Source organism: Malurus melanocephalus, unplaced genomic scaffold (genome assembly GCF_030028575.1).
Source record: "Malurus melanocephalus ecotype Western Australia unplaced genomic scaffold, MMel_1.1 scaffold_177, whole genome shotgun sequence".
NCBI classification, from domain to species: Eukaryota; Metazoa; Chordata; class Aves; order Passeriformes; family Maluridae; genus Malurus; species Malurus melanocephalus.
In genome coordinates this window covers 1,017,041-1,039,497 of record NW_026623409.1, presented here as the reverse complement: position 1 = coordinate 1,039,497, position 22,457 = coordinate 1,017,041, and the positions used below count along the sequence as shown (strand labels likewise).

At 37.2% G+C, this 22,457-nt stretch overlaps 1 protein-coding gene across 1 annotated transcript in view; it reads left to right on the top strand.

The window, feature by feature from the left end:
• Nucleotides 1-22,457, top strand: part of ZNRF2 (zinc and ring finger 2) — a 59,304-nt gene that overhangs the window by 15,021 nt on the left and 21,826 nt on the right. The window contains exon 3 of the mRNA XM_057372726.1: nucleotides 16,596-16,691. Within this exon, the coding sequence (XP_057228709.1) occupies nucleotides 16,596-16,691 (96 nt within the window). The remainder of the gene's footprint in view (nucleotides 1-16,595; nucleotides 16,692-22,457) is intronic.

Genomic DNA, 22,457 nt, shown 5'->3' with positions numbered 1-22,457 from the left:
CGCAGGTGAACCATGGCTCATCACTGCAATTGTACGTGCCACTGGCCCAAAGCTTTCTGGCTGGGCTACTGAATCCTATTTAAAAGACCAAGAGTTCGTGATATACTCTCATTTGCCCCTGTGGTACAGAACAGCTTTGACAGCCTTGACAGTAGGCAGGATACACTTCCCTGAAAGGCTCTTTGTAATTCTCTCCAAGTTTGACTCATGGGCCTGCAGTTCTTTTTTAATGATATTTGAGTTTCAGAAGTTCAGTCTTCATCTACTTGTTCTCTTTTATCTTAGAAAATAGGYTTCTTGTCACGACTTTCCAAAACCTTGCAAAGCCAGCTTCCTTGTTCTTAGTTTCTTCTCTGTTATTTGCTTTTCGCATGACTGAAGGACTTTCTGGAGCTAGTTCTCATTTTCTGTTGAAAGTTTTGTGGAGGCTTGTGGTTTCAACTGGACTTCCCTCCTTGGTTCCTTACGGTAAGTGGAAGTAGAAAAGAAAAAGCAAGTTATGCAGATCCTTGCTGTTCTCACACTGTCTATTTGACGCTCTCTAAAACCAGAGTTTTAAAGAGAAGATTAAARTATTTGACCTTAAATGTTTAAAAAGCTGCAGAAACTTCTGATATGTTTTGAGTTCGTGTTAGATGCCTTAAGAGCAGCAGGAGGCTCACTGAAAGATTAACCTTTTGAAATAACATTAGTTTTTTCTTGACAAGAGGATAAAATCTACAAGGTGGTATTCTGAAATATTTACTTTTGTAAAGGGGTAGCTTTGCATCCAATAATGCTGAGGTAACAAGACAAGATCCATCTTGTRTTTGGAGGAAAAAGAACAAAACATGTGAATAATTAATTTCACTTAATGGCTTTCAAAGCCAAGATGGAAAACACAGTAATACTTCAATTTCTGTGTGAAAACAAATTTTGTAAATACTTTAGTAACCTTTTTCCTTTCTTTTTATGACCCTCCTGCAGAGGGCTATGGGGTTTGAATATATTTTTTTCTTTAATATTATTAGGTGCAGTTTATTTAAGATAGTATGTGCTTTTTTTCCCTGCTTACTGTAATCTTTTTAGCAATGTCTTGCAGGAGTTTCCTTAGGGGTGGGAATCCTAAATAAACATTAATTTCTTTGCTGAAGACTTTTCAGTATACTACCATATCATTACACCAGATTCTATAAGAACATTGGCACCTTTATTCAGTATGCTGCTAAACAAATAAAAAAGGAACCCATGTGCATTTCTTGCACTCCCTCCCTACTGGAAGAAATAAGGTGAATTTCAGGAAGAAAAGAAAATAAACTGGGTTTGCTATTTCAGTTGTTGGAGTGTATCTTCTAAATGAAAAATGGAAATCCACCATTAAACAAAATTAATATTAGAGTATCCTTAGTGTCCTGGAAAAGATGTGTTTCCAAATCACTTGTCCCTAAGTTATGGGTAACATTGCTATGTTTAGGTTGGAYCCCTGCCATATATCTGGGAACTGTGGCAATTGCTGGGTAATTTCCAGGGCTGCATTTTACCTTTCAATATTATTTTTTTTTCCTCCCCTTAATCCTGATTCATTTGAGAGATGATATATAACACGGTTCTATTTATAATTCAAGGTTTTTTACTGAAGTCACATTGTAGAAGTTATTTTCCTGGTATTCTGATTTCTTAAGTTTGGCATAAGAACAGTTTGTTCTCTGAATAGTTACAGAAACATATAGAGATTGGACAGTGAATTAAATGCTATTTATATTTGCTTGGTTGGGGGTGGAGCCCACCATGTGCATTTATATTTAAATTAAATAAATTTAAAACCTACTCTAACAGATCAGCCTGTGCAAGACAAAAGCTGGTAGTTCTATAAGGGTTTTTTTTCTTTGCCTAATTTTCAGTTTCCTTCTGTAAAACTATTCCTGAGGGAATAGGAATTGATAATACAAGTTGTCATWACTGGTGCTTTATAAGATGTTCCTGTATCTTTTATAAATTGCTTGTGTACAATCCATTTGTCTATGAAAAATAAGAAAGCTTTGTAGCTGTCCATATTAATACCTTTGAGATCAGAATTTTTGTCTAAATTGGTTTTAAAGACTCAGATTTGTGTATGCATGTTCTTGCCAGAATATTAATAGATTAGAATACTGTATTATTCTTTTAGTATTTGGAATTGATTCCATAAGGCTTGCTGTTTTATTTTGTGGACAGCACTGCCCTCAACTTCTGGAGGCCAAGAGCATCAATAAAGTACTGCAGGATTTGTAATTCCACCTGTGTTGTAAGTTAGTAACACAGTGAATTGACACACATTTTATTTAATTTTTCAGGGCTTAGATCAACTGTTTCCCTTTGAAGCTGTCACTGATTCTAGGTGACAGTGTAACAAGATCAGTCTTTCTCAAGATTTAGTGCAATGCACATGAATTTGATTTATTGCAGGTAGAAAACTGGTGAATGAGTTTAGTTTTTGTTTTTCTTCTGGAAATCATTGTGCAGATGTTCAGTGCTGTGAATGTTCTTCCTTAATTAAAAGTTAATTAAGAGTTTAATTTTCAATGTTGTTTTTAATATCTCTGACGTTAATAAAACTTGTCCTACTTACGCAATAGTGAAGGTCARTTTTCTTGTTTATGTTGACTTCTACCCAAAAATGTATTCTCATGTATAAAAGAATTCTATTCCCATATGTATGACATAACTCTTCTAACTGCATCTATTTTTTCCTCTTAGGCTAGCTTCTGAACAGTTCTGATGCAGTTTTAGCTAAGCACCAGTTTTACCCCAGGAGCAGAATTTCTGTCTCTCCTACCATGCTCTGTGCAAAGTACCTGACAGAGAGTATATCAGTCTTGTTCACAGAACAAGTTCAGCATTCACTCATTTTTCAACCTGGAGCTGGAGGAAGTCCCTGAAGGATTAGAGAGATGTTAGTTTTCTGTAGCATGCCCACTGCCTTGCAGAGATGTCTTTCAGACCAGAAACTGCTGTTGTAGGTTACGGGATTAATGGAATAAATGGTACAATGTCTACACAGTTCTGGAAAGCAGAGATGTAAGTTTAGTGGTTTAAATGGCATTTGCACTGCTCACAGCCAGGATTGTATTGTGTATTGCTTCATTTCAAGGGAAGTGAAAACCAATAAAAGTAGGTTTCTCTTGGTGGTTCCTCTCTTGGTTTATTGATCTCTGATTTGATACAACTGCTATAAAGGACAGGTATGGCAAGCCCTCCTCTAGAGAGAAGAGTATGTTTTAGTGATGACTGGGAGGAATGCCAGGCTTCCCTTTGGAGCTTTTATTAAGCATTCCCAAAAATGGTAGTTAAAGGCAAGTTTTTAAAAGAASTGACTTGATAGACCCACAAAGCCTGGAGGCAGAGGCTGTCCTTTACATGCCTATGACTTACTTTTCAGAAGCCTTTAATGTGGATAGAGTTTGCTATGGGAGAACTGGAACAAGTCTGTCTTTTCACYGGAGCTCATGACTTACACCTGGCTTAGTCTCACTATTTTGTGTGTGGCCATATTGTGAAATTTTTCAAGTTKTTCTTACATTAGCCTGTGTGTAGTGGATTTACTTGCCTTCTTATGTGAAAACAACTCCTTTGACCTCTCCTAAAATCYGGAATAAGAAACCCTTTTAGAAAACTGGTAACAGTTTAAGTGTGAGAGATTTTTTATACATCAAGACTATCATGGGAATTTTTATTTTATAAGACATTTAACATATATCTTCTGTCTACTGAAACAGAAGCCTTTTGAGGTACTAATGCTCCTCTTAGATAAAGGAGAAGGTTTAATTTGAAAAAGAAAAATGCCTATAAATKACATTAAATGTTAGAATTAACAATGTGGCAATTCAGTGCCTGAATACTTGGCAGTGTGAAATTTTTCTTGCTTGGGGAWTGATTTGCTTAAGCAAAAGTGGCTTTTGAGAACTATTGTTTCCATCACAGAATATTTTTGAAAGTTATGTATTTCAACCTAGAATGAAAGGCTACAATTAGAAGACYGATAGAAATCTGTGTCTCTAGGCATTTTGGCATTGGGGTAGTAGTGGTAGTAGCTGTCCTAAGTAGTCTGCCTCAAGACTTTAGATGTCTAAAGTGTGGGAGGCATTAAGAAATAATTTATGAGTGCCTCTCTGAAGAGAATTAAATTCTACATGTTGGGTTATTTCATGTGTATCATGGACAGGTTTATTTTTGTTTTTTTGGTTTTTTTTTAATAAGAAAGTTGTTTGCTGCTGAAGTATGTGTATAGTACGTATTTGGTGCATCCTTTGTTAGCTTGTCTCTTGTTCTGTAAGTCCACAGTTTTTTAYTATGGGTTTTTGAACTGTTTGTTTGGGAGTTTTTGTATCATGGAAGGGTTTCTTTCAATGGCCCTTATTGGTCTTTGCCCTTTAGCTGCTGTTTAGGTCCTGTCCTTCTCCAAACTGGCTAATACAGCAGAGAAGGAAGGTGAAGGGATGAACCTGTAAATAAGCTGGGAGAAGTGTAGGCTTAAACTCAGGCATTGTTTATGCTGCCATCAAGAACTCTTCTAAAGAGCTTTTCAATTATTTCAAAATACTTTTTTTTTTTATTGAGCATTTTATTATTTATGTTTAAACTGCCCAGTCACTGGATTTAGGAACCTGTGGTAGAACCCTACTAACTCATTAGGTAAGGTGCTGGTTAAGAAGGCAGTGCTACRTGGGAAGGCAGAGGAAATTTGTATAAGTGATTTACTTTTTCTGTGACCTTGTCTCAATGTTGTCGTGAGCAAATAAGCATTTTTGTATAAGGTGACTGCCAGAGACTTGTTTGACTTTCTGTGTAAGGTAGGACTAGTTTCTTTCTGTGTTTCTGAACTGTATAATGGAGACATTTTTCCCATTGTAACCATTGCTTTTTCTTGTCTATTTTGGAGTGTAAGTTCTTTGGAGGAGGGACTAACACATATATGTGAAAAAACGTTATTTGTACCATTTGGCATGCTGTGATTCTGATCTAATAAGGACATTCCTTAAATAGGAATACTATGATTGCTTCTTAGTCACTTGTAAAAAAACCCAAAACATAAAACATAAACCCCAACAACTTTTCTTATTAAAGCATAATTCATTATCATGTTGCAGTTTCATGCTATCTCAGTTTTCAAACTCGAGACAGTGTCTCCTTTTTTTTTTTTTTTTATGAGTATTGCTTATATATATCAAAGGACAGGTCATTATTTTCTTTGAACAGTGAAGAAAACATTTCTTCAACACTTGCAGGTTCTCGTACCTTGAGTAGCCTTATGGATGTGTAAAGCAATGAAAGCATATAATACTCTACATGAAAGGTGTAATTAGATAATTAAAAACATTTGAGTTACTGTGTCATTTTTCCAAGCTGCTGAAAAGTCAATATATCATTTAATCCATTTTTTTTCCAACTGCAGATCCCTGTTAAAATGATATTTTTTATAATATGTTTATAATGGGTAACTAATCCAATTTCCCAACAGTTTGACTGATAGACCAATGCAGCAGTTGTAAACAGCAAAAAAAAAAAAAAAAAAAAAAGGAAATGCTCAGTAGCATTCCTTACAAAGGATTTTTAAAATATGAGTGATACAGAAAATAAGAACAGTTTATTCAAACAGTGACATATTAGCAATGCAAAAGCAAGAATTACATTTCTGCCTTAGTTGCTATGGTGTAACACATCACTTGAAAGTTTGGTTAGTTTGTGATTTATGAATGTTTTTGAAGATTTTGCAGAATATGTTATGCGCGCTGTGTACTGTCTTAATAGAGGGGAAAGGCTGAATATAGACAAATCTGTCATTTATATGTTTGAAGCGTGTAACTCAATAGCTAGATTTKCTTCACTTTTTACTGACAATAGTTAAGGAAACTTGGTTTGCGGGGTTATATATTTTTTACTTCAGTTCTGTCTTTTTCTGAACTAATCTTGCATCTTCTTTATTGTTCCTCTTATTAGGCATTTGGATGCTTTCTTCACAATGGTACATTTCCAAATATTCTTAAAAGGTTCTGTCTTAGACATAGGAAGTTTTGGAAAACTAGTGGTTACATTACATAGATGTGTGTTATTGAAACTTAAGCAAAAATTTTTACCAAAACACATTTTCCCRAAGTTTGTATGTTATTCATGTTACACACTCAAATTATGTTAATACTGAGGAATTTAATGGTCTCATTCCAGTGTACGTTTTGAAATGAACGTATTTTGTAATCAGCCCTTGGACCTCTCCCCATTTTGCAATATTCTCTTTAATTATGCTAAATGTCTGGCTTCTTATGATCCAACACCCTGGTTTGGCCAATAGTTCATGCACTAAGGTAAATATTCTGCACGTGTGAAGAATAGATGGGTCAATGTAGAGTGAATTCCTCTTAACTGAATTTTCCATTTAAAAACAAAAGGCTGCTTTATAGTTAGTAGAGATGTCAGTACTTTTAAATAAAAAGTTAATCCTTAAACAAAATTGCTTTGTTTTGACAATGAATGGTATTTTTCAGCTCAGACTTTTCTAATAAGTTCAGTTCTTATTCATAAGCCATACTCTGGGTAAAAAAACCCAAACCAAACAAACAAAAACCACACCTCACCCCGCCTCCTGCCAAAAAAACAAAACAACCCCCTCCCCCCAATCCAAATAAGCAACCAACCAACCAGCCCTGCTTACTCACCAGTTTCAAGTGGATGAAAATAAATGAGTACATTGGTTAGATATGTCCCTGCTGAATTAATAAATAGTCTTCTGTGGAGGACTGCTATTTTTCAGAGATGAAGGGGGAAAATACCCCCTTCATATAATACAGGAGTATTATAATAATATAATAATATATAATACAGGAGTATTATAATAATATATACAGGAGTATAATAATACAGAAAAATCTGCTGTTGTGCTTAAGTAATAAAAAATTCTTGTATGTGCGATGAAAAAATGAGATAAAAAGCACAAGAAAACAAATATGCTTTAAAATCTTTGTGCTTGACTTTCTTGAAACTGTAATAGGTAAAATTTTCCTGTTACACTGAATAATAAATGTAATAATAAGTGCTTTTGGTATATAATTGAATGTTGCTGTCAAAAAATGAATTATTGTGTTTGGAATTAATATATAAACTCCTGAGAATGTCCCACATAATAATTTAACATTTTACTTAAATGTATTCTTCCCARATGTAATCTTTTTATTTTGTACTCTGACTTTTTTGTCATTGATTGGTTTTCCCCTTTTTTTTTTTGTCACTGCTACCTCTATTTCTGCAGGAACAAGTAGGTTATTGGTAAGTATTTCGACTAAATCAGACTTTACAAAGTTTTGCCTTAGTGAGGACCTCTTTTTTYTTTTTACCCTCACTTACTTTGGTAAAAACTTTGTAGACAGCAGACTAACTGTCTGTAAATGCTGTGCTTTCTCAGGTCTCCATTATTGCCTTGTTTGTGTAGTAGAGTAATAGTTCTCAGATTCTCCGAGAGACTGTCTTCTGCATGCTTTCAAGCAGCATCATTATCTGTRCTGTCTTCTAAGATGCTGCCTTCTCCTGGGGCTTGCTCCTTTGTTCCTGTCTGCTGCGTTTCAAGTGCAGTGTTTACTTTGTCTCTCCCATTTCTTTTTTTCATAAGACCTCGTATGCATTTTGGCCAGTTTGCTCAGAAGACTTCTCTGCGTCCAACAGGATGCTCTGTTTCACATGTTCAGTTKAGTCATCCTTGTCAGCCATTATTCAGCCATTTTCACATCATACCTCTTCCCTTTTAGCTATCATTAAATATATTCTCAGCATGGTATAGCCATCCCCTCCTCTCTTATTATTGTGCTTCATGTAATTTTGGTCAGATTTGTTGCACTGTACAGTACAAGTTTTCAAGATATTTCTGCCTATGCATTTTGAAAAAGTAGGACTTGATTCTTCTGATCTTGGAGCAGCTCTTCCTACACTCTCTTTTCAATGATGTGATTTCTAATGGAAAGTTTTCTTTAACCCTGGTATGTTTTTGAAGGTAGTGACTTTATTGACAGCATGAAGTAGGGCAGGGGAGTGTAGACAAACTGGTTCTCCTACACTTAAAAATTTATAGTTGTCTTGCCAAATTACTCAGTTACTCAAGAAGTGCCTTCTGACAACACAACACAGTTGTCCTATCTGTCTTCCTCCACTTGTATTGCGAAATGATGAGTGGAAAGACCTTTTTCAAGTGTTTGAGGAAAATTTTGCTCCAGGCAATAAGAGAAAATTGAGTGASTAGCAAAATTCAAAAAGAAAGAAAAAAACTAAATGTGTAGGTTCAGGAGAGACTGGGAAYGAGAGAGAATTCTTCCTTGAACTGGTGGTAGGTGAGTTAAGAAGAAAAAAGTAATGGGAACATAGGATATCTCTGAAGTAACAGTTTTCAGGCATTTCATTTGCTWAAAAGTTTTCAGACTTCCAAGCTGGCCTGCACTGAGTTATTTGTCATCATCTGATAATGCAAGAACTGAGCTAGTTAGACAGGTTGATCTTTCTTCCGAGTGTAAATAAAATCTGTTTGTGCCCTGAACCATTGACTGTACRTTCTGGCTGCTTGCTTTCTGAAGAGGGGAGTCAATTGGACTCCAAAATATGTCCACCCTGGCTGAACTTCACATTCTGACAATAGCCCACCTCTATAAGGTTTCACCTGAGTGGCAGATGGTCCCACTTGTTTACAGAAGCCTCTGAAATGCTGTCTGGGTTAGTTTCTTCCCATACTCCTGATGTTACCTTGCCGGTGTGGCTAGAGAGGGACCTTGCTCTTGTCTCTGCTTGCCAAAGATATGATGATGGAGAGACATTAGAGAGAYGAAAAGTTATTTCCTCTGTTGTCCTTGAGTCAGATTTTGGAAGGGAGTCATCAGACGTACATGAAAGAGGAGGTTTCCTTGGGTTCTCTCCTCTGTCCCCCTTCCTTGAGAAAGATGCAAGGGAAGTGAAAGATACTCTTCTGGGTGAAGTCTTACTGATAAGTGGAGTTTTTAGTTGCTAGTTGAAAATGTGATTCTTGAGCWTCGTAAGCCAAAAGCTAAAATCATTTGAATTTAGGGTGTGGGTGGAACCTTTTACATGAAAACRGWGACTTGCTCCCAACCAAAGTTTATRTTCACACTTGTCAGTCTTCAACTGCTTCAGGTCCATTGTGGTATGCATCTTTGATGGGAGGGGTGTGATGTGTCTGAAATGTAGGTAATGAAGTAGAAAGTTAAAGAGTGAATTAATAGCATACAAGTCACTTTTAAAACTGTTCTTGTTTATGGGCTTGTCAGTTTGAAAGTGCAAATACTCTAGAACTTTGAATGACRGAGGCTTGAGCAATCTCTCATTTAGCTTGACTCCAGGTCCCTATGGATAAGGGGATGGGAGAGTAACACAGACCCACAAAACAGGTGGAGTTAAAAAGATCTTTTCTTCTCCCTTTGTTGCATCAATCTGAAATGCCACTCCTAAAAGGCTGTTCCTCTAACAACAGCTCTTCTTATTTTTCTGTTACAAGTTAATATCAGTCTATCCACAGGTCTTTCCTGCCTGTAATTTCATCTTCTGGTTTTCAAGATATATTAAAATTGGGCTTTTTTTCCTCTCTCAATGATTGCATTCATTCATTTTCTAAAACTGTGCAGCTGTCAATTATAATCATCATCATGTGTTACTTTTATGTTGATATTAGACACCTGAAGTTGTGCAGTTGATAAAGGCTTTGTTTAGAAAATGCCTTGTTCAATTTCTCTTCTTCATTCTGTCCTGCGTTATTTTTCAGTGACTGCTACTGACRATCTAACTTTCCCACTTACAAGATGAAGGGAGCTGAAGAAGTTATGTAATAAGATTCTGTCTTTCATAASTTTTTGCTTAGGAGATGAAGTATTATCCAAATGTATCTTTTTTAATTATTCTGCAGAACTCCATAACTAAAATAGTTCAGGTTTATTCTTATTCCCCACTTCATATATCCCCCCTTTCCGACTGAATTGTGGGGCATTTAAATAAGATACAAGAAAAAATCCCTTGTTTCCCTCAAGAAATTCACAGATTTGTTTACTTCAGTGTTACGGCACAAAAGTGGGGAAGAAGACCCCGCTAGATTATGAAYCTGAAATCAGTAAGTCCTTATTTGTTCTTATTGTGGCTCAGTTTTCCAGAGCCTAGATTGTGTTGTGCTCCTTATTTCTGATTTCCTATTGTCTCCTAAAGTGAGGAGAGTATTTATTTCTTTTCATCTCCTGAAGTCTTYCCAGACAGTGCTGTGTTCTCCTGGCTTAAACAATTGACAACATAAGGAARGATGGAAGGTAGAGAACTAGATGGGATTTTTCAATGGGGCATTTTCTTCCTTAATAGAAAATGTATGTCCATAAAATGGCAAATTTTCTCTGTGTAGCCATTGATATTGGCAGCTAAAACATCTAGAAATTTTCCTGTAGAAGGTTCCTAGGGAACTGGTGATGCTTTTTTTTCCTTTTGCTTTCTAACTTAAAGACATTTTTAAAYGCTAGTTCTTTGTTCTTGAATTTAGGGTGAAAGAATTTTCATATTCTCTTTGATGGTTAGGGTAAACTTGTCAGGTAAGGTGTTAGCTGTGTTAAAGCAATATGCTTTCATGTACCAAGCCTCRTGGTTTTGAGCTTCCAGAATTACTYATTCTCTTTTTCCATTTCAGCTGTCTGAGGAGAAGACAGAATTCTGTGGGCAAATAACTCTGATAGACCACGTGGTCTTTACTGGACAGCTTCTTTTTTTTGTTTTTTAGCTTCTTCAAGCTTTACAAATTAGTTTTCAGAGGAAGGGAGTAAMAGAATTGTGTCTTGACCAGAACTGTTACTTCATGAAAATGTGAATTATTGCCATTTATTTTTCTGCTGTTCTTAAAGTCTCACTTCATAGTCTTCAACACAATTGAATAGAGAAGGAAGAAGTGGAAGAAGTAGAGTCATTATGCTTTGACTTTCAAATATTTMTGCTATTTTGATATATATTCTTAATAGCCAACTTAGAGAGTTTGGTCTAGGTGAAAAAGTAGGTGGATGCTGAATAGTTGGGGGGAAAAAATCCTGCAGCTGCTCTAGGAAAGCAATTCAAATCAAGCTTCACAGTGGTCTGCTTTGGGTCTGTTTTCAGTCAAYTTGTTTTTGGAGGCTAAGCACTTGAAAAAACTAAAAATGCTAAACTTGTAAACACTATGAAGGGCAAAATTTGTGTTCATAATTGTTTTTAACAAGTCAGAAGAGTGCTCATAATTGATTTAAAAAAGATAAGAGTTACTAAATGTGAGCAGAAATATAGCACTAAAAATGGGTGTTGGCTAGCAATGGTTCTGCTGAAGGTTGCTGTGAGACATGAGAAGAATGAGCCAATCACCTCTTGGTTTGTCCAAAATGTACCTACCTATATATACACACATAGAAGAGTTATCGCTGTGTATAGATAGATCTATATATAGCTAACACCTAGTGTAATGGAACAATGTGGTAGGTAAGTATTAATTTCTGCTTAGGACTTGTGAAGTCTTAGCCTGAAAACTCTGCCCAGTTCTTGGCAATGCACCACGGTAAGGCTGGAGAGAGGCCAGAGGACAGCAAGAGGAATAAAAGGTTTAGGCATCAGGGCCTGTGAGGAAAGATTAGAGTAACCTGGTTTTTTTTTCAGACCAGGGGAAAATGATAAAGGGTGCAGACTTTCCAATATGTGTACATGTGTTTTGCACTGAGCAGTTACTGACTGGTTTCCATGTCTACTGAACACATAAGAAGTAATTGACCTTTTTTTTTTGTGTTGTATTGTTTCCTTTTAGTGTCATTAMGCAGGCTTTCTTACCACCCTCATACCATTGTATTTAGTGGATGCTGTGCTTCCAGATTGTCTAAACTTCTAAGTACCAGMGATCATGTGTGAATATGCAAGTAACATTTGTCAGGCTTCTTATTCTCAAATACACTCTAGAAAAAGTGTGTAGATACAAGGATTTCTCTTTTCTTATGACTTCTTTAAATGCAAAACAAGGTGGATTTATCTGTCTTATTTGAAAACACAAGGATACAAAGACTTAAAATAGTAATATGCTGCATACTTTAAAAGAGCAGCTGCTCCCACTCTACTTTTAGTTTGGCTTTGGCAGTGTTCCAGTTGATGTTTTCTGCTGAAAAGTTACTCTGATCAGGCTGATTCAATCTTTTRTGTTGGTGCAGGTTTTATTTGTGCTTACTTCTTGCTACAACTGCTTAATACTGACTGAAAGGATGATCCACTCTGCTGTGCAACTCTAACACTGCTTCAACGTGTTTCCTTTATGTGCAATTCTATGACACTCTGCACTGTGTTGTCGGGAAGCTCTTAGCAGTTCTCTTTTTTTGCACCACAAACTAGATATTCCAGAATAAGTGCTAGCATGATTTTGTAAAAAATCTTAGAGATCCAGGAGTTTCGTATTCATTGGATGTTTTATGTTTGCTCTGCTATGCTGAAGTGCAAGTTAAGCAGTCTGATGTTTGCAAAGCAAGGCAAATAYAGCAAGGTATCACTAAGAGGCTGAAATTGGTAGAGACAGAACGAGTGGCCACTCATCAGCCTRTCCCTGTGGTTCGTTCCCCAGCCTGCCAGAGATAAAAATTATGAGTTTGATAGTTGGATGTGAATGAAGATGGGATTTCTTGGGTAACTGGAGGTTCACTTGCAAAAGATGGCCGAATGTGAAGAAGGTGATACATTCAAGAGAGAATGAGAGACAGAATTCACCTCTGATATGAGTTCTGATATTTAGGCAGGTTTAGTTATTTCAAATTTTCTGTGCCACCTTTGGATTTTCTAATAGCTGTACTGCAACTTTCTGTTCTGTCTCCATTTCTTGTAATTGTACTTTTTTCCCAGGATTTTGGTTTCATTTTAAGTAACGTGTTACTTTCAGTATTGTAGTTGGGGTTGTGAAACTAGATGGTGGGAGATTGTAAGATTTTGGCTCCCTGCTCTCCTAAGSATGCAGTTGTAAAAGTCAGCTAGAGGTGTGTGGTTGCTTGGTTTTGGTGCTCAGTTCTTTAGTGCTGTACTTCTGTATGTAGGGAATGGGGTGAGAGGTGGTTCTTGGGCTGACTTAGMGTGTGTCACAAGCAGAGTTCTCTGCTATGGGAGAAGGAAGGAAAACTATGGAGATGTGTGGACAGTATCAACACTAATAGAAAGGGGATGGATAGCTTGTCATCTTGGATAAAAATAAGGGATGCTGTGAAAGCAACTTCTTCCTAAGAGCTGGTTTCTTACCTAGAATTGTATATTATCTGTTGTGCTGTCTTTKTAAAGAGAGTGAGAAAGGAGTAATTTGAGTTTCATAGGTTTTTTGAAGACACTTCATAAGATGCTACCTCATCTGATAACTGCTTCCTCTTTCTTGTCCAAATGTCTGTGAATGCATTCTTTATCTACAAAATTCGGTAAAACAAGTCATGTAGAGAGCAAGTTATTTCTGACCTGTTTCTGATTGTTAAARTCATGTGAAGCTTTCTTTAAGTTATTGGAATTGTTCCTTGAGATGATGGTAAAAACAAACATAGGCTATAAATGATGTTAGCCTGCTGGGCAGGGGTACAATAGAGTCTTTGTTCTTAGGGAGTACTTAATTGTAAACTGGGTCATGAAAGTATTGCCTTCTGATTTGAGGAAAGGTGGGGAAATACCAGCTTTTTAAAGGACCTTTAACTGGCTTGTGGACGGTTTTGATTTTTTACTTACTTACATTTTTCAAGTACCGTTAGAATAAAGTAAATATTGTGTCTGTAGTCAAAATACTCTGTTCTTTGAGGTTACTGAAAGGAGTTGGAAATGGTAATTTCCTTCACACAAAACTTACACTATACATCTCYTGGGGAGGATGGCTAAATCCAGGAGCTGGATTTTAGTGGAACATTGTGAAGGAATGAGAAATTGGATTTCTCTTGTACTTAAAGAATGTTTCAGCAAGTGTTGTGAGCCCAAGGCTCTTTTTCTGCTGTTATGYTAGTCTGTGTCATGCAGCTGATTCTAGCCACTGGAAAAGCATATTTTCCACAAATACACCATTTACCTCTGTCAGCTGAGTTGTTCCTTGTGCGATGTCCTTTATTCTTTGGGTTCTTGAGTTCTGCACACTGAGTAGARCTACAGCAATCAGGTATCCCAGACTTGCTGTGTCAGGAGGTTGTTTAACCATTACCTTCACATTCTCCCTGATACATAACAAGMCACAACAAAATCTATTGTTAAAATACTTACTATATTGCTAGGATGCAGATAATTTACTAGGTTTTAAAGGCAGGTGCATGGTAGTAAAAGCACATTCATCTGAATACTCAAGGTGGATAACCAGAAAGATTTTTCACAGCTGTCTATCTTCAAGCATGGCTTTAAATAAAAACGATATTATTGTTATCATTGTTATCATTGTTATCATTATCATTGTTATTTACTCAAGCTCTCCCTGGTATTTTACTTGGGTTAGAGTGTTTCCTCCAAGATATGTACCTTCTTAATAATGCTGTTAATTTTAACAGTGCTTCTAAGGACGTGTTGGTGGTTGTCCCTAACCACTGTCACTCCCAATTACATGTGCTGGGGGATAAGCTAGARGAGTTCTGTCCAGAAAGCAGAGGGAACCTGTTAATGACTATCTCGGTGCTTAACTAGCCATGAACATGAATGTTAACTTGCTGTAATGCAAACACTCCCTTCTGTCACAGCAGGACTCAGTCTGAAGACTATAAGGAAGTTAGAGCCTTTTTCACATCAAACTGTTGTCAATTACACCTTACAGAAGAAAATAAATGAGAATAACGCATGGGTCTTAAGTCTAGTCAAAACCCAGTAATCAGCAGGATTAAGGTARTAAAGAGTGAGAGAAAATTACCCTGAAGAAACCCATAACAAAACAGTAATGGGTAGGTTTATGAGTTTGGAGGACTGAGGCATTAATTTCGATTTTAGTCATGTTGAGATGTATCCTGGTTGAAGGAGGCTGCACAGTGGCTGAAAGGTTACTGATAAAGCTTTCAACATGTAAATTAATCCTTTCAACATGTTTTTTTTTCAAAAGTTGTGTTTGGCTGTGCTATGGTTATTGATCTGTGGTTGTAACTGTTTGTAAAGATGTGGGTTAGGGGCGGAGGATTAAAATTAAGGAAAGAGCAATATTTAAACTGAAGTGTAAGATTGACACAAAGAAGAAATAGATATGACTAAAATTGGAAGAAGCAGAACTATACTTTATCTCAGGAAGTGGTTTCCAGCACATGTTCAGCTGCTGCCTTGAGTTTCTTATGGTTACTAGCTGCCTTCTTTGCCTTGCTTCCTATTAGCTGCCCATAAGAAATAACTCATTTTCTTGATAAAGGAAGGTGCAGTACTTGTATCAAGTGCTAATGCTTCAGGTTAGTTGCTTGATCTACATCTGGATAATAATTAACAGTAAAGATGTAAATTCTCAGGCATCAGTAACTTGAAAGTGCAGCATGAAGTTGCTTGTCATCCTTGACTGATTCAATTTATTGTGGATTTCCAAGGTTAGAAGTACAAAAGTAAGGGCAACAAACTAAAACATGTGGGAGCAGGCCCAGATGGGCATGTTGGTGGAAGGTACAGTAACCTTTTATACCGGCCTGCATCATTACTCAACAGCATCAGAGGAAAAGTTGTGCCTTTGTAATGAGTGTGGATGTAGTTTAGATAATTTTGCCAAATGTTGTCCTATTGGGCAATCTGCCTGTAGGTGTACTCCTTAACCACTATGCATCAAGATCCCAGTTAGTGGGTTCTTTTTTCTCTCACTTACGTGTTAATTATTCTGCAGATCAAAGTCAATCAGGCTTTTCTGTGGACTGTAAAAGTTGTCCAGCTGATCTTGTCCTGTAACTAGAAGACTGCTGTCTTTGGCAATGACATAAATTAAGGTATTAAGCACTTTTGTCATAGACTGTTATGCAGTTGCATCACGATCCAGACTGTCTTAATTATTCTTTACCCCATGTTGCYTGAGGCGGTGACCTCAAAAGCTAAACAAGGTCATGCTTGGCTAGGATGAGAGCAGTCAAACAAATTCAGTGCTACAGGAAATATTAGTGATTCAGTAGGTGAGGCAACACCCCTGAGTTAATATTTTCCCAGTGCCCCAGACTGGTAAAAGATGCTGAAGTTTGTATGATGAGATGTRAAACTCAGATCCTTAGTTAAAGTTTCAGTGCAATTCCAGGTAAAAATGAACATGTTAATTCAGGGTTCCTGTTCAAATTTTAATGGCTATGTCCTCCATACATTTCTAATTCCTGTTTCAGTAGAGTCATATGMTCCTCTTGCTCCTGCCCTAAACAGTCCTTAAAGTTGTTAGGAAAGTTTGTTTGCAGAGGTGCTGACAATGTTTGCAATTGTCAATAGAATGATTTCTAGAAACAATAGTTCATTTTGATGTCTTGTGAAATCAAGGGCATTGTATTTATTAGTAAATGCCAGGTCAAAACTGAAAAGCTCCCCGGATTTTTATTTTCTTTCTTTTAATGTTTGCAGAATAGCTTTTTGGCTTGGATATATCTATTTGCTACATGCTTGAGTATGCTCACACATATTTTTATTTTCCATAGGATTCAAGTGCCCTGTATGTTCAAAATTTGTATCTTCTGACGAAATGGATTTACATCTTGTGATGTGTTTGACAAAACCAAGGATAACCTACAATGGTAAGAAAGAAGTAAGCTGATAATTATTTACTAATTTTAAATATCAGTGTGATAATAATACTTTACTTAATAAGATACTCTGTTAACTAGTTTGGTGGACTCAGAAATTATTGGGGGTTTTTTGCTTGTTGTTTATTTTTTTAAATTAATTCCTAAGAACTTGGTCTTTTTATACTGCATGCCAATATAATTTGCCCTGTATTTCTCAAATATAGAATTATTCTTATTTGAATGTCTTTATTCCATTTTTTGATGATTGATTAGTATGTGTTTATTGTCCACTTGAGATACGTGTAGCTTACATGTCCCTTCATCTAATGATATCAAGTCGTGAGGGGGGTCAGTTGAGTCTCCTGGGGACTTTATTAAGGACTGTTGCTTGACATGCTGTGTATTTGCATATTTTTCAAGAAAATTACTCTTTCTTGAAGGAACTAAAGAACTTCTTCTTCAGCAGATTCCATATGTGAATCTTTGTAAAGATTGGTTATATGTTTTTGTTATTTTTAATCAAACTGGCCAATATCAAATGAATCACCTGTAGTAGTGCTGTTTCTTCCCCGTAYTACTAAGTTCTCCTAGGCAGCCTGTCATGCAAGGCAAACTGGCAATCAAGCTTCTGCCACTGGGATGAAACCATTCTGTCACTGTGGCTTAGGCTGGCACTCAGTTCTGTGGCGAGCACACAAAAAGGCTTCGGGAAACTAGGAATTAGAAAATCTTCCTGAAATTTTAGTGACTGCTTTGGCAGAAAATCCTACAGTGCATTTTCAGTGAGATTATTGCTTGTGAGTCATCAGATGTTAGAACAGAATGCAGTTAGAATAAAATTGTAGAGAGGAGAGAGAGGTGAACTTCCTTTGGAGGTGCACAGCAAGAAGTTGAAAGTTRGTGCTCACAAGTTACATCAGGGAAGAATCTGATTCAGTGTAAAGTAGAAGTGTCACATAATGAGGGTGGTCAAATACTGTAGTAGGCACTTCAAGAGGTTGTGCACCCTCCATCCTTGAGCAATTTAGTCCAACTTGGTTGTGCTTTGAGTGAGGGTTGGACCCAATGACTACCAAAGGTCATTTCCAACATATGTTATTTGCTACATAAATACCTTGAAGTGTTATGGGCTCTTTGACTCTCCAGGCACCTTGCTGTTGTGGTATTCTACACTGAAAATTTTTATTGGACCAAGTCTTGAATGGTTGGGCCCACCTTATTCTTTGTCTGGATAGCRTAATGCTCTCCAATACTACTGGCTCTTAATTGCAAAAATAATTTGAAATCATATGCTCAGAGTTGTGAAATCCATTTGAAAGCACAGTACTTATTTCTTTTTTCTTCTGTAAATATTTCTTTTTTCTTCCTGGTGTTACCACACATATATTTGAGAAGGTTGACATCATCTAACAGAGAGGGCTTTTTCTTTGTTTGTTTTTCCTTTTTAAATTTAGGTCTGAGCATTTTCCAAGGTAAGCTGTGTACTGAGGGATGTTGGACATTAGAGAGAAGAGAAGCAGACTAGTCACCCAGTCAGGGTGGGATAATGCACTTGGGATCAGTTAGGGTGGAGCAGGAGAAGGCAGACTGACAGAGAACTAGCTCTGGCACTAATCCATCTAATGGGGTGTGCACAAATTACRAGTTGACTGACTGAAATCCTTTGCCCCTGCTGCTTCCTGCATGTACATGTGAGTGCACTCAGCTAACTACCTTTTGTTGGAAGACATGGCAATTACATAATGTAACCTCTCAGTATCATTTGTGATGTTGGTTTGRATCACAGTGGTGCCATATTCAGACTTTTCCTTCCTGCACTGTTTCTCTCAGCTGACACTGCTGGTTGGAGCTCCTTTGGGTCATCTTGTTACCTTTGCATAGTTTTTTAAGTCAACAAATGTGCAGAAGTAAAACCTGTGAGTGGCAGCTGAAACCACGCTGGATAATCTGCAGCATGACAAGAGCAGTTGCATATTGGGCAATGCAATATGARTTAACAGCAGCATATMATCTCTCAGTTTAGGAGTGTGTCTGCTGTACAGTGAGCCTCRGAAACTGATTCTAGGAAATGTTTATATAAGTGTGAAATAAGGAAACTGTCAAATTAGGTAGGCTGGTTTGAGAGAGATACTTACTTAGAATATATGGTCTCATTTTCATAAACACTTCAAAGAAGTGTACATTGATCCTTGTGGCTCCTGTTGGTCAGCTCCTGGAGTCATGGACTAAATCTTGAATTACAGGCTATAGCTGGCTATTTAAATTACTGCAACACAGAGAAATTGAGGAAATGGCTTCTGAGTTGTGCAGTGTTCAGTTGTTACTTTGTGGTACGGTTGTGGTCCCTTTAATGAGRCTAATGAAAGAAAATTAACTAGCAGATTGATAACTTAATGCTGCCATGATTTCAGGCCCAGACCTGCATATGAATGTCTATATGCATGCATTTATTTATGTCAGTTTTGCTGTTTGTCATCATGAGATCAGTGATGAATCTGTCTTTTTGCCATAGATCAAGGGCATCTCAAGTTTTGTTTGAGAGAAGAAAAGATGCTGCTGTCAACTTTTGATACCTTCTTCCAAAATGGAAAACATGTCTTTATGCTTTACTTTCTCATTGTTATCTTGGCCTTATGCCATATATACCCAAATAGAACCAGCCAGGCATCATTGCCAATATGAGTTGGCTTCTGATATTTCCTAGTCCAATTATCACTACAAGGAAAAATATCTTTTTTCTTTTATTCCCTTTCCCCCCTCACCTTCTTTTGTCTCTGAGWTTTGTGTTGCAAGTAGTTGAAGGGAGCCTTAGAGTTTGCAGGTGCAAAGATATTTAGAGAATGAGCAATTGGATTGAACTRTGCTTATGGCTATTTCTGTTCAAGATGTGTTTCCTCATGGTACCGTAAATGTATTAGTTGTCCTTTCTAAGAAACACCAGGGAGCAAATTGTATGTGTTTTGTCATTCTGAGAAGACAAATCTTTCTTTCTAAATGAGTCTGAGGCATACAGTCTCGCTCAGAAAAATGTTATAAGACTGCTTAGTTGTGATTTGAAGTTTAAATAAATTAATGAGCCCTCCCAGCCAATCTCTAATTGGTTTCTGAGCTACCTTTGTGCATTGCATTGGCAGTTGAAAGGGTCAGTGAACTGCAAACTTGGGCAGCTGTCTGATTTACATGAGTTTTCTGAAAGAGTRGTCACAAGATTGTCTCAGTTCTGTGCTGGAAGTTGTGCTGATTTTCATATAAATATATAATTACATTTTATTGSCCTTATTCTTTCAAAATCATGTGACTAGCCTGCAACAGCTATCTCATTGCTGACTCAATTTGGCATGTAAAAAGAGCTCTTTCTTTTTTTCTGTGGAACTTTGTTCCACATTTCTTAAACTACTTGTGGTGTTCACACATAGGCCAGTTATCTAGGCATTTTTTTAGAGAAGCTGGTTAAATGAATGGTATTGTGCAAAAATCATTGTGGTGTCTCGTGATACTGTCTTAAAAAACCTTTCTTAGCAAYTGACAAATACTGTTAGCTGCTGATGAGCCAGAGTAGGTCCCATGCACTGGTTAACCACAGGTTGCCAGAAGCAGTTTTATGAAGAAACTGGGTTATTTGCTAGTTGACAGGGTGTTTTTTTTAAAAAGACCGCTAAAATATGTTCCTTTTTTGCTTCTCCACGGTGTTAAATGAGGCCCCTTGCACCATCTTGTTCAAATTGGTCATGGTGAGTTAAGCAGGATCCTAGTTAGGGACCACTCTGTGAAAGGTGTTACTTACACTGTAGCCCTGTGTTTTGGTCAGGCAGGGGCATTTATGTGWATTTCCTCAGTGCTTTGTAAGCAACTTGCCTTAATCTCCTTGCTGGTGATTAGAGATGCCTGGTGAAGTTTGGTATTTTAATATAATTGTTGTTTATTTTGTGTTRTTACAATATCGATACAGCTTTTTTCACTGGAAGATGTTTTATGAAAAATTGAGGAGACACAGGAGAGATGTGACTTTAGATGCTTTGCAACAAATGCACCCAATTCCTTCTGATGAAACCCTGCAATTGGTTCTGAAATTATTCTGGTTTTCATTTCTAAATTCCTTTGTTTGTTTCTCAGCACACTTTGTAAGACTCCATTATTTTTATTATTATTAGAGGGCCCCTCAGAAGGCAGGGATAGCAGCCTGGCACCWGGCCAGATGGGAAAGTCAGTGACCCYRGAAAGCTGGGCACAGCCAGTCAGCKCACTAGACTGGTTGGCTGGCTTGGCAAGCCRGCCTTTCCTCTTTCAAAGGTTTTGATTGAATTAGCACATTCCTGTGGAATATTTTGGGTTTCATCAAGTCAGCACTTTCTGTTGGAATGGTGTTCTACTGGAAACTTTCTAAGCCGATCTCCTCAAAGCCGCTCRCTCAGGGATGGTGCTGTTTTGACATCAGTGCTGCTCTTGCTCAGACCGCTCTGCATTTAGTTTACATATGGCAATGGGTCTGACTGTTGGCCAACATATTTACTGATGTTCATTTTAAAGGGAAAAGCTTTCTCTAGTGTAATTCAGAGAGGAAGAACGTTGTGACATCCAGTGCATGGACTGCTAAAGGTTTTTTCCTTACTTGAGGTTACGACTTAGTAATTTAAAAAGAAAAATTACAATAAGTGAATTTTCTAGGCCTATCATATTAAAAAACAGCAGGAGATCAGACACCATGGAGAGCAGGGATTATGGATATGATTTTATATTAAAAGTTTATCCARTTTCTTTGAAATGGAGAATTACTATGTGGCAAACTGTTACAGACGGAATATTAAAAATTAAGATTTTTGTACCAGAAGGAAAACTAGKAATGGAACTCAGTATGCTCTTCCTGCTTGGCAATGTACTGTGTTTTCTGGGGTGTTTGGTCTATCACCAGGCACAAAYAGTCAAATGCTCCCATGCCATCTAAGCAAATTCACAGAATCACGGGATGTTCTGAGTTGGAAGGGACCCACATTGAGTCCAACTCATAAGTGCATGACCCACACAGAGACTGAACCCACAACMTCACTGTTATTAGCACCATGCTCTGACCAACTGAACCAATTGCAAATTGACTTGGGCCCCAACAGTGCAATTGGTTCAGATTAGTGAGAATGCAAAGCAGGGTTTTGTCATCATTTCAACACACTGATTTTTGTTCTAAGTCAGTTTGAGGTGTTGTATTGAGTCTTGTGAGGAAAGCATTTCTTTCTGGGACTACCACATGCTGAGGCCTGCATGTGAGCAGGTGTCAGAATCTTGAGTTGGAATCTGTGTAAGCAATAAACCTAGAGGAGTTGTCAGCATTGAAATGACAGCCATAACATGCATTTTGATCAAGAGTAGAGACTTAAATACTCACATGAGTCATCTAAAGGACTAAACAAAAATATTTTGGAAGCATTCTTTGTTAATGGGGCTGACCTTATTTTTTCTAACACAAGTTAAAAACTTTGTTGGTTGCTGTCTGTTTCAACATCTTTGGGGCAAGATACTTAYGCCAGAACTTSTTGAGTTCATRTTACTCAGTAGAAGGAAAGAAAAAYRRTGCACCTTCACCAAATRTTTGAAGCACCAAAGTGCATGATCCTGGTAGCCMTTCCCACTGCAGTGACTCGATTTTMTTGGTCACTTYTGTGCACCAAGGGAGAGTATTTTATTCAGCAGGGCTGATGTTCTCAACTGTTTTGACTGATACACTCTAAACTTCAGGAAAGAAAAGAATTATTAACTTCAAGTTAATTTCTCTGCCAGGGTTCC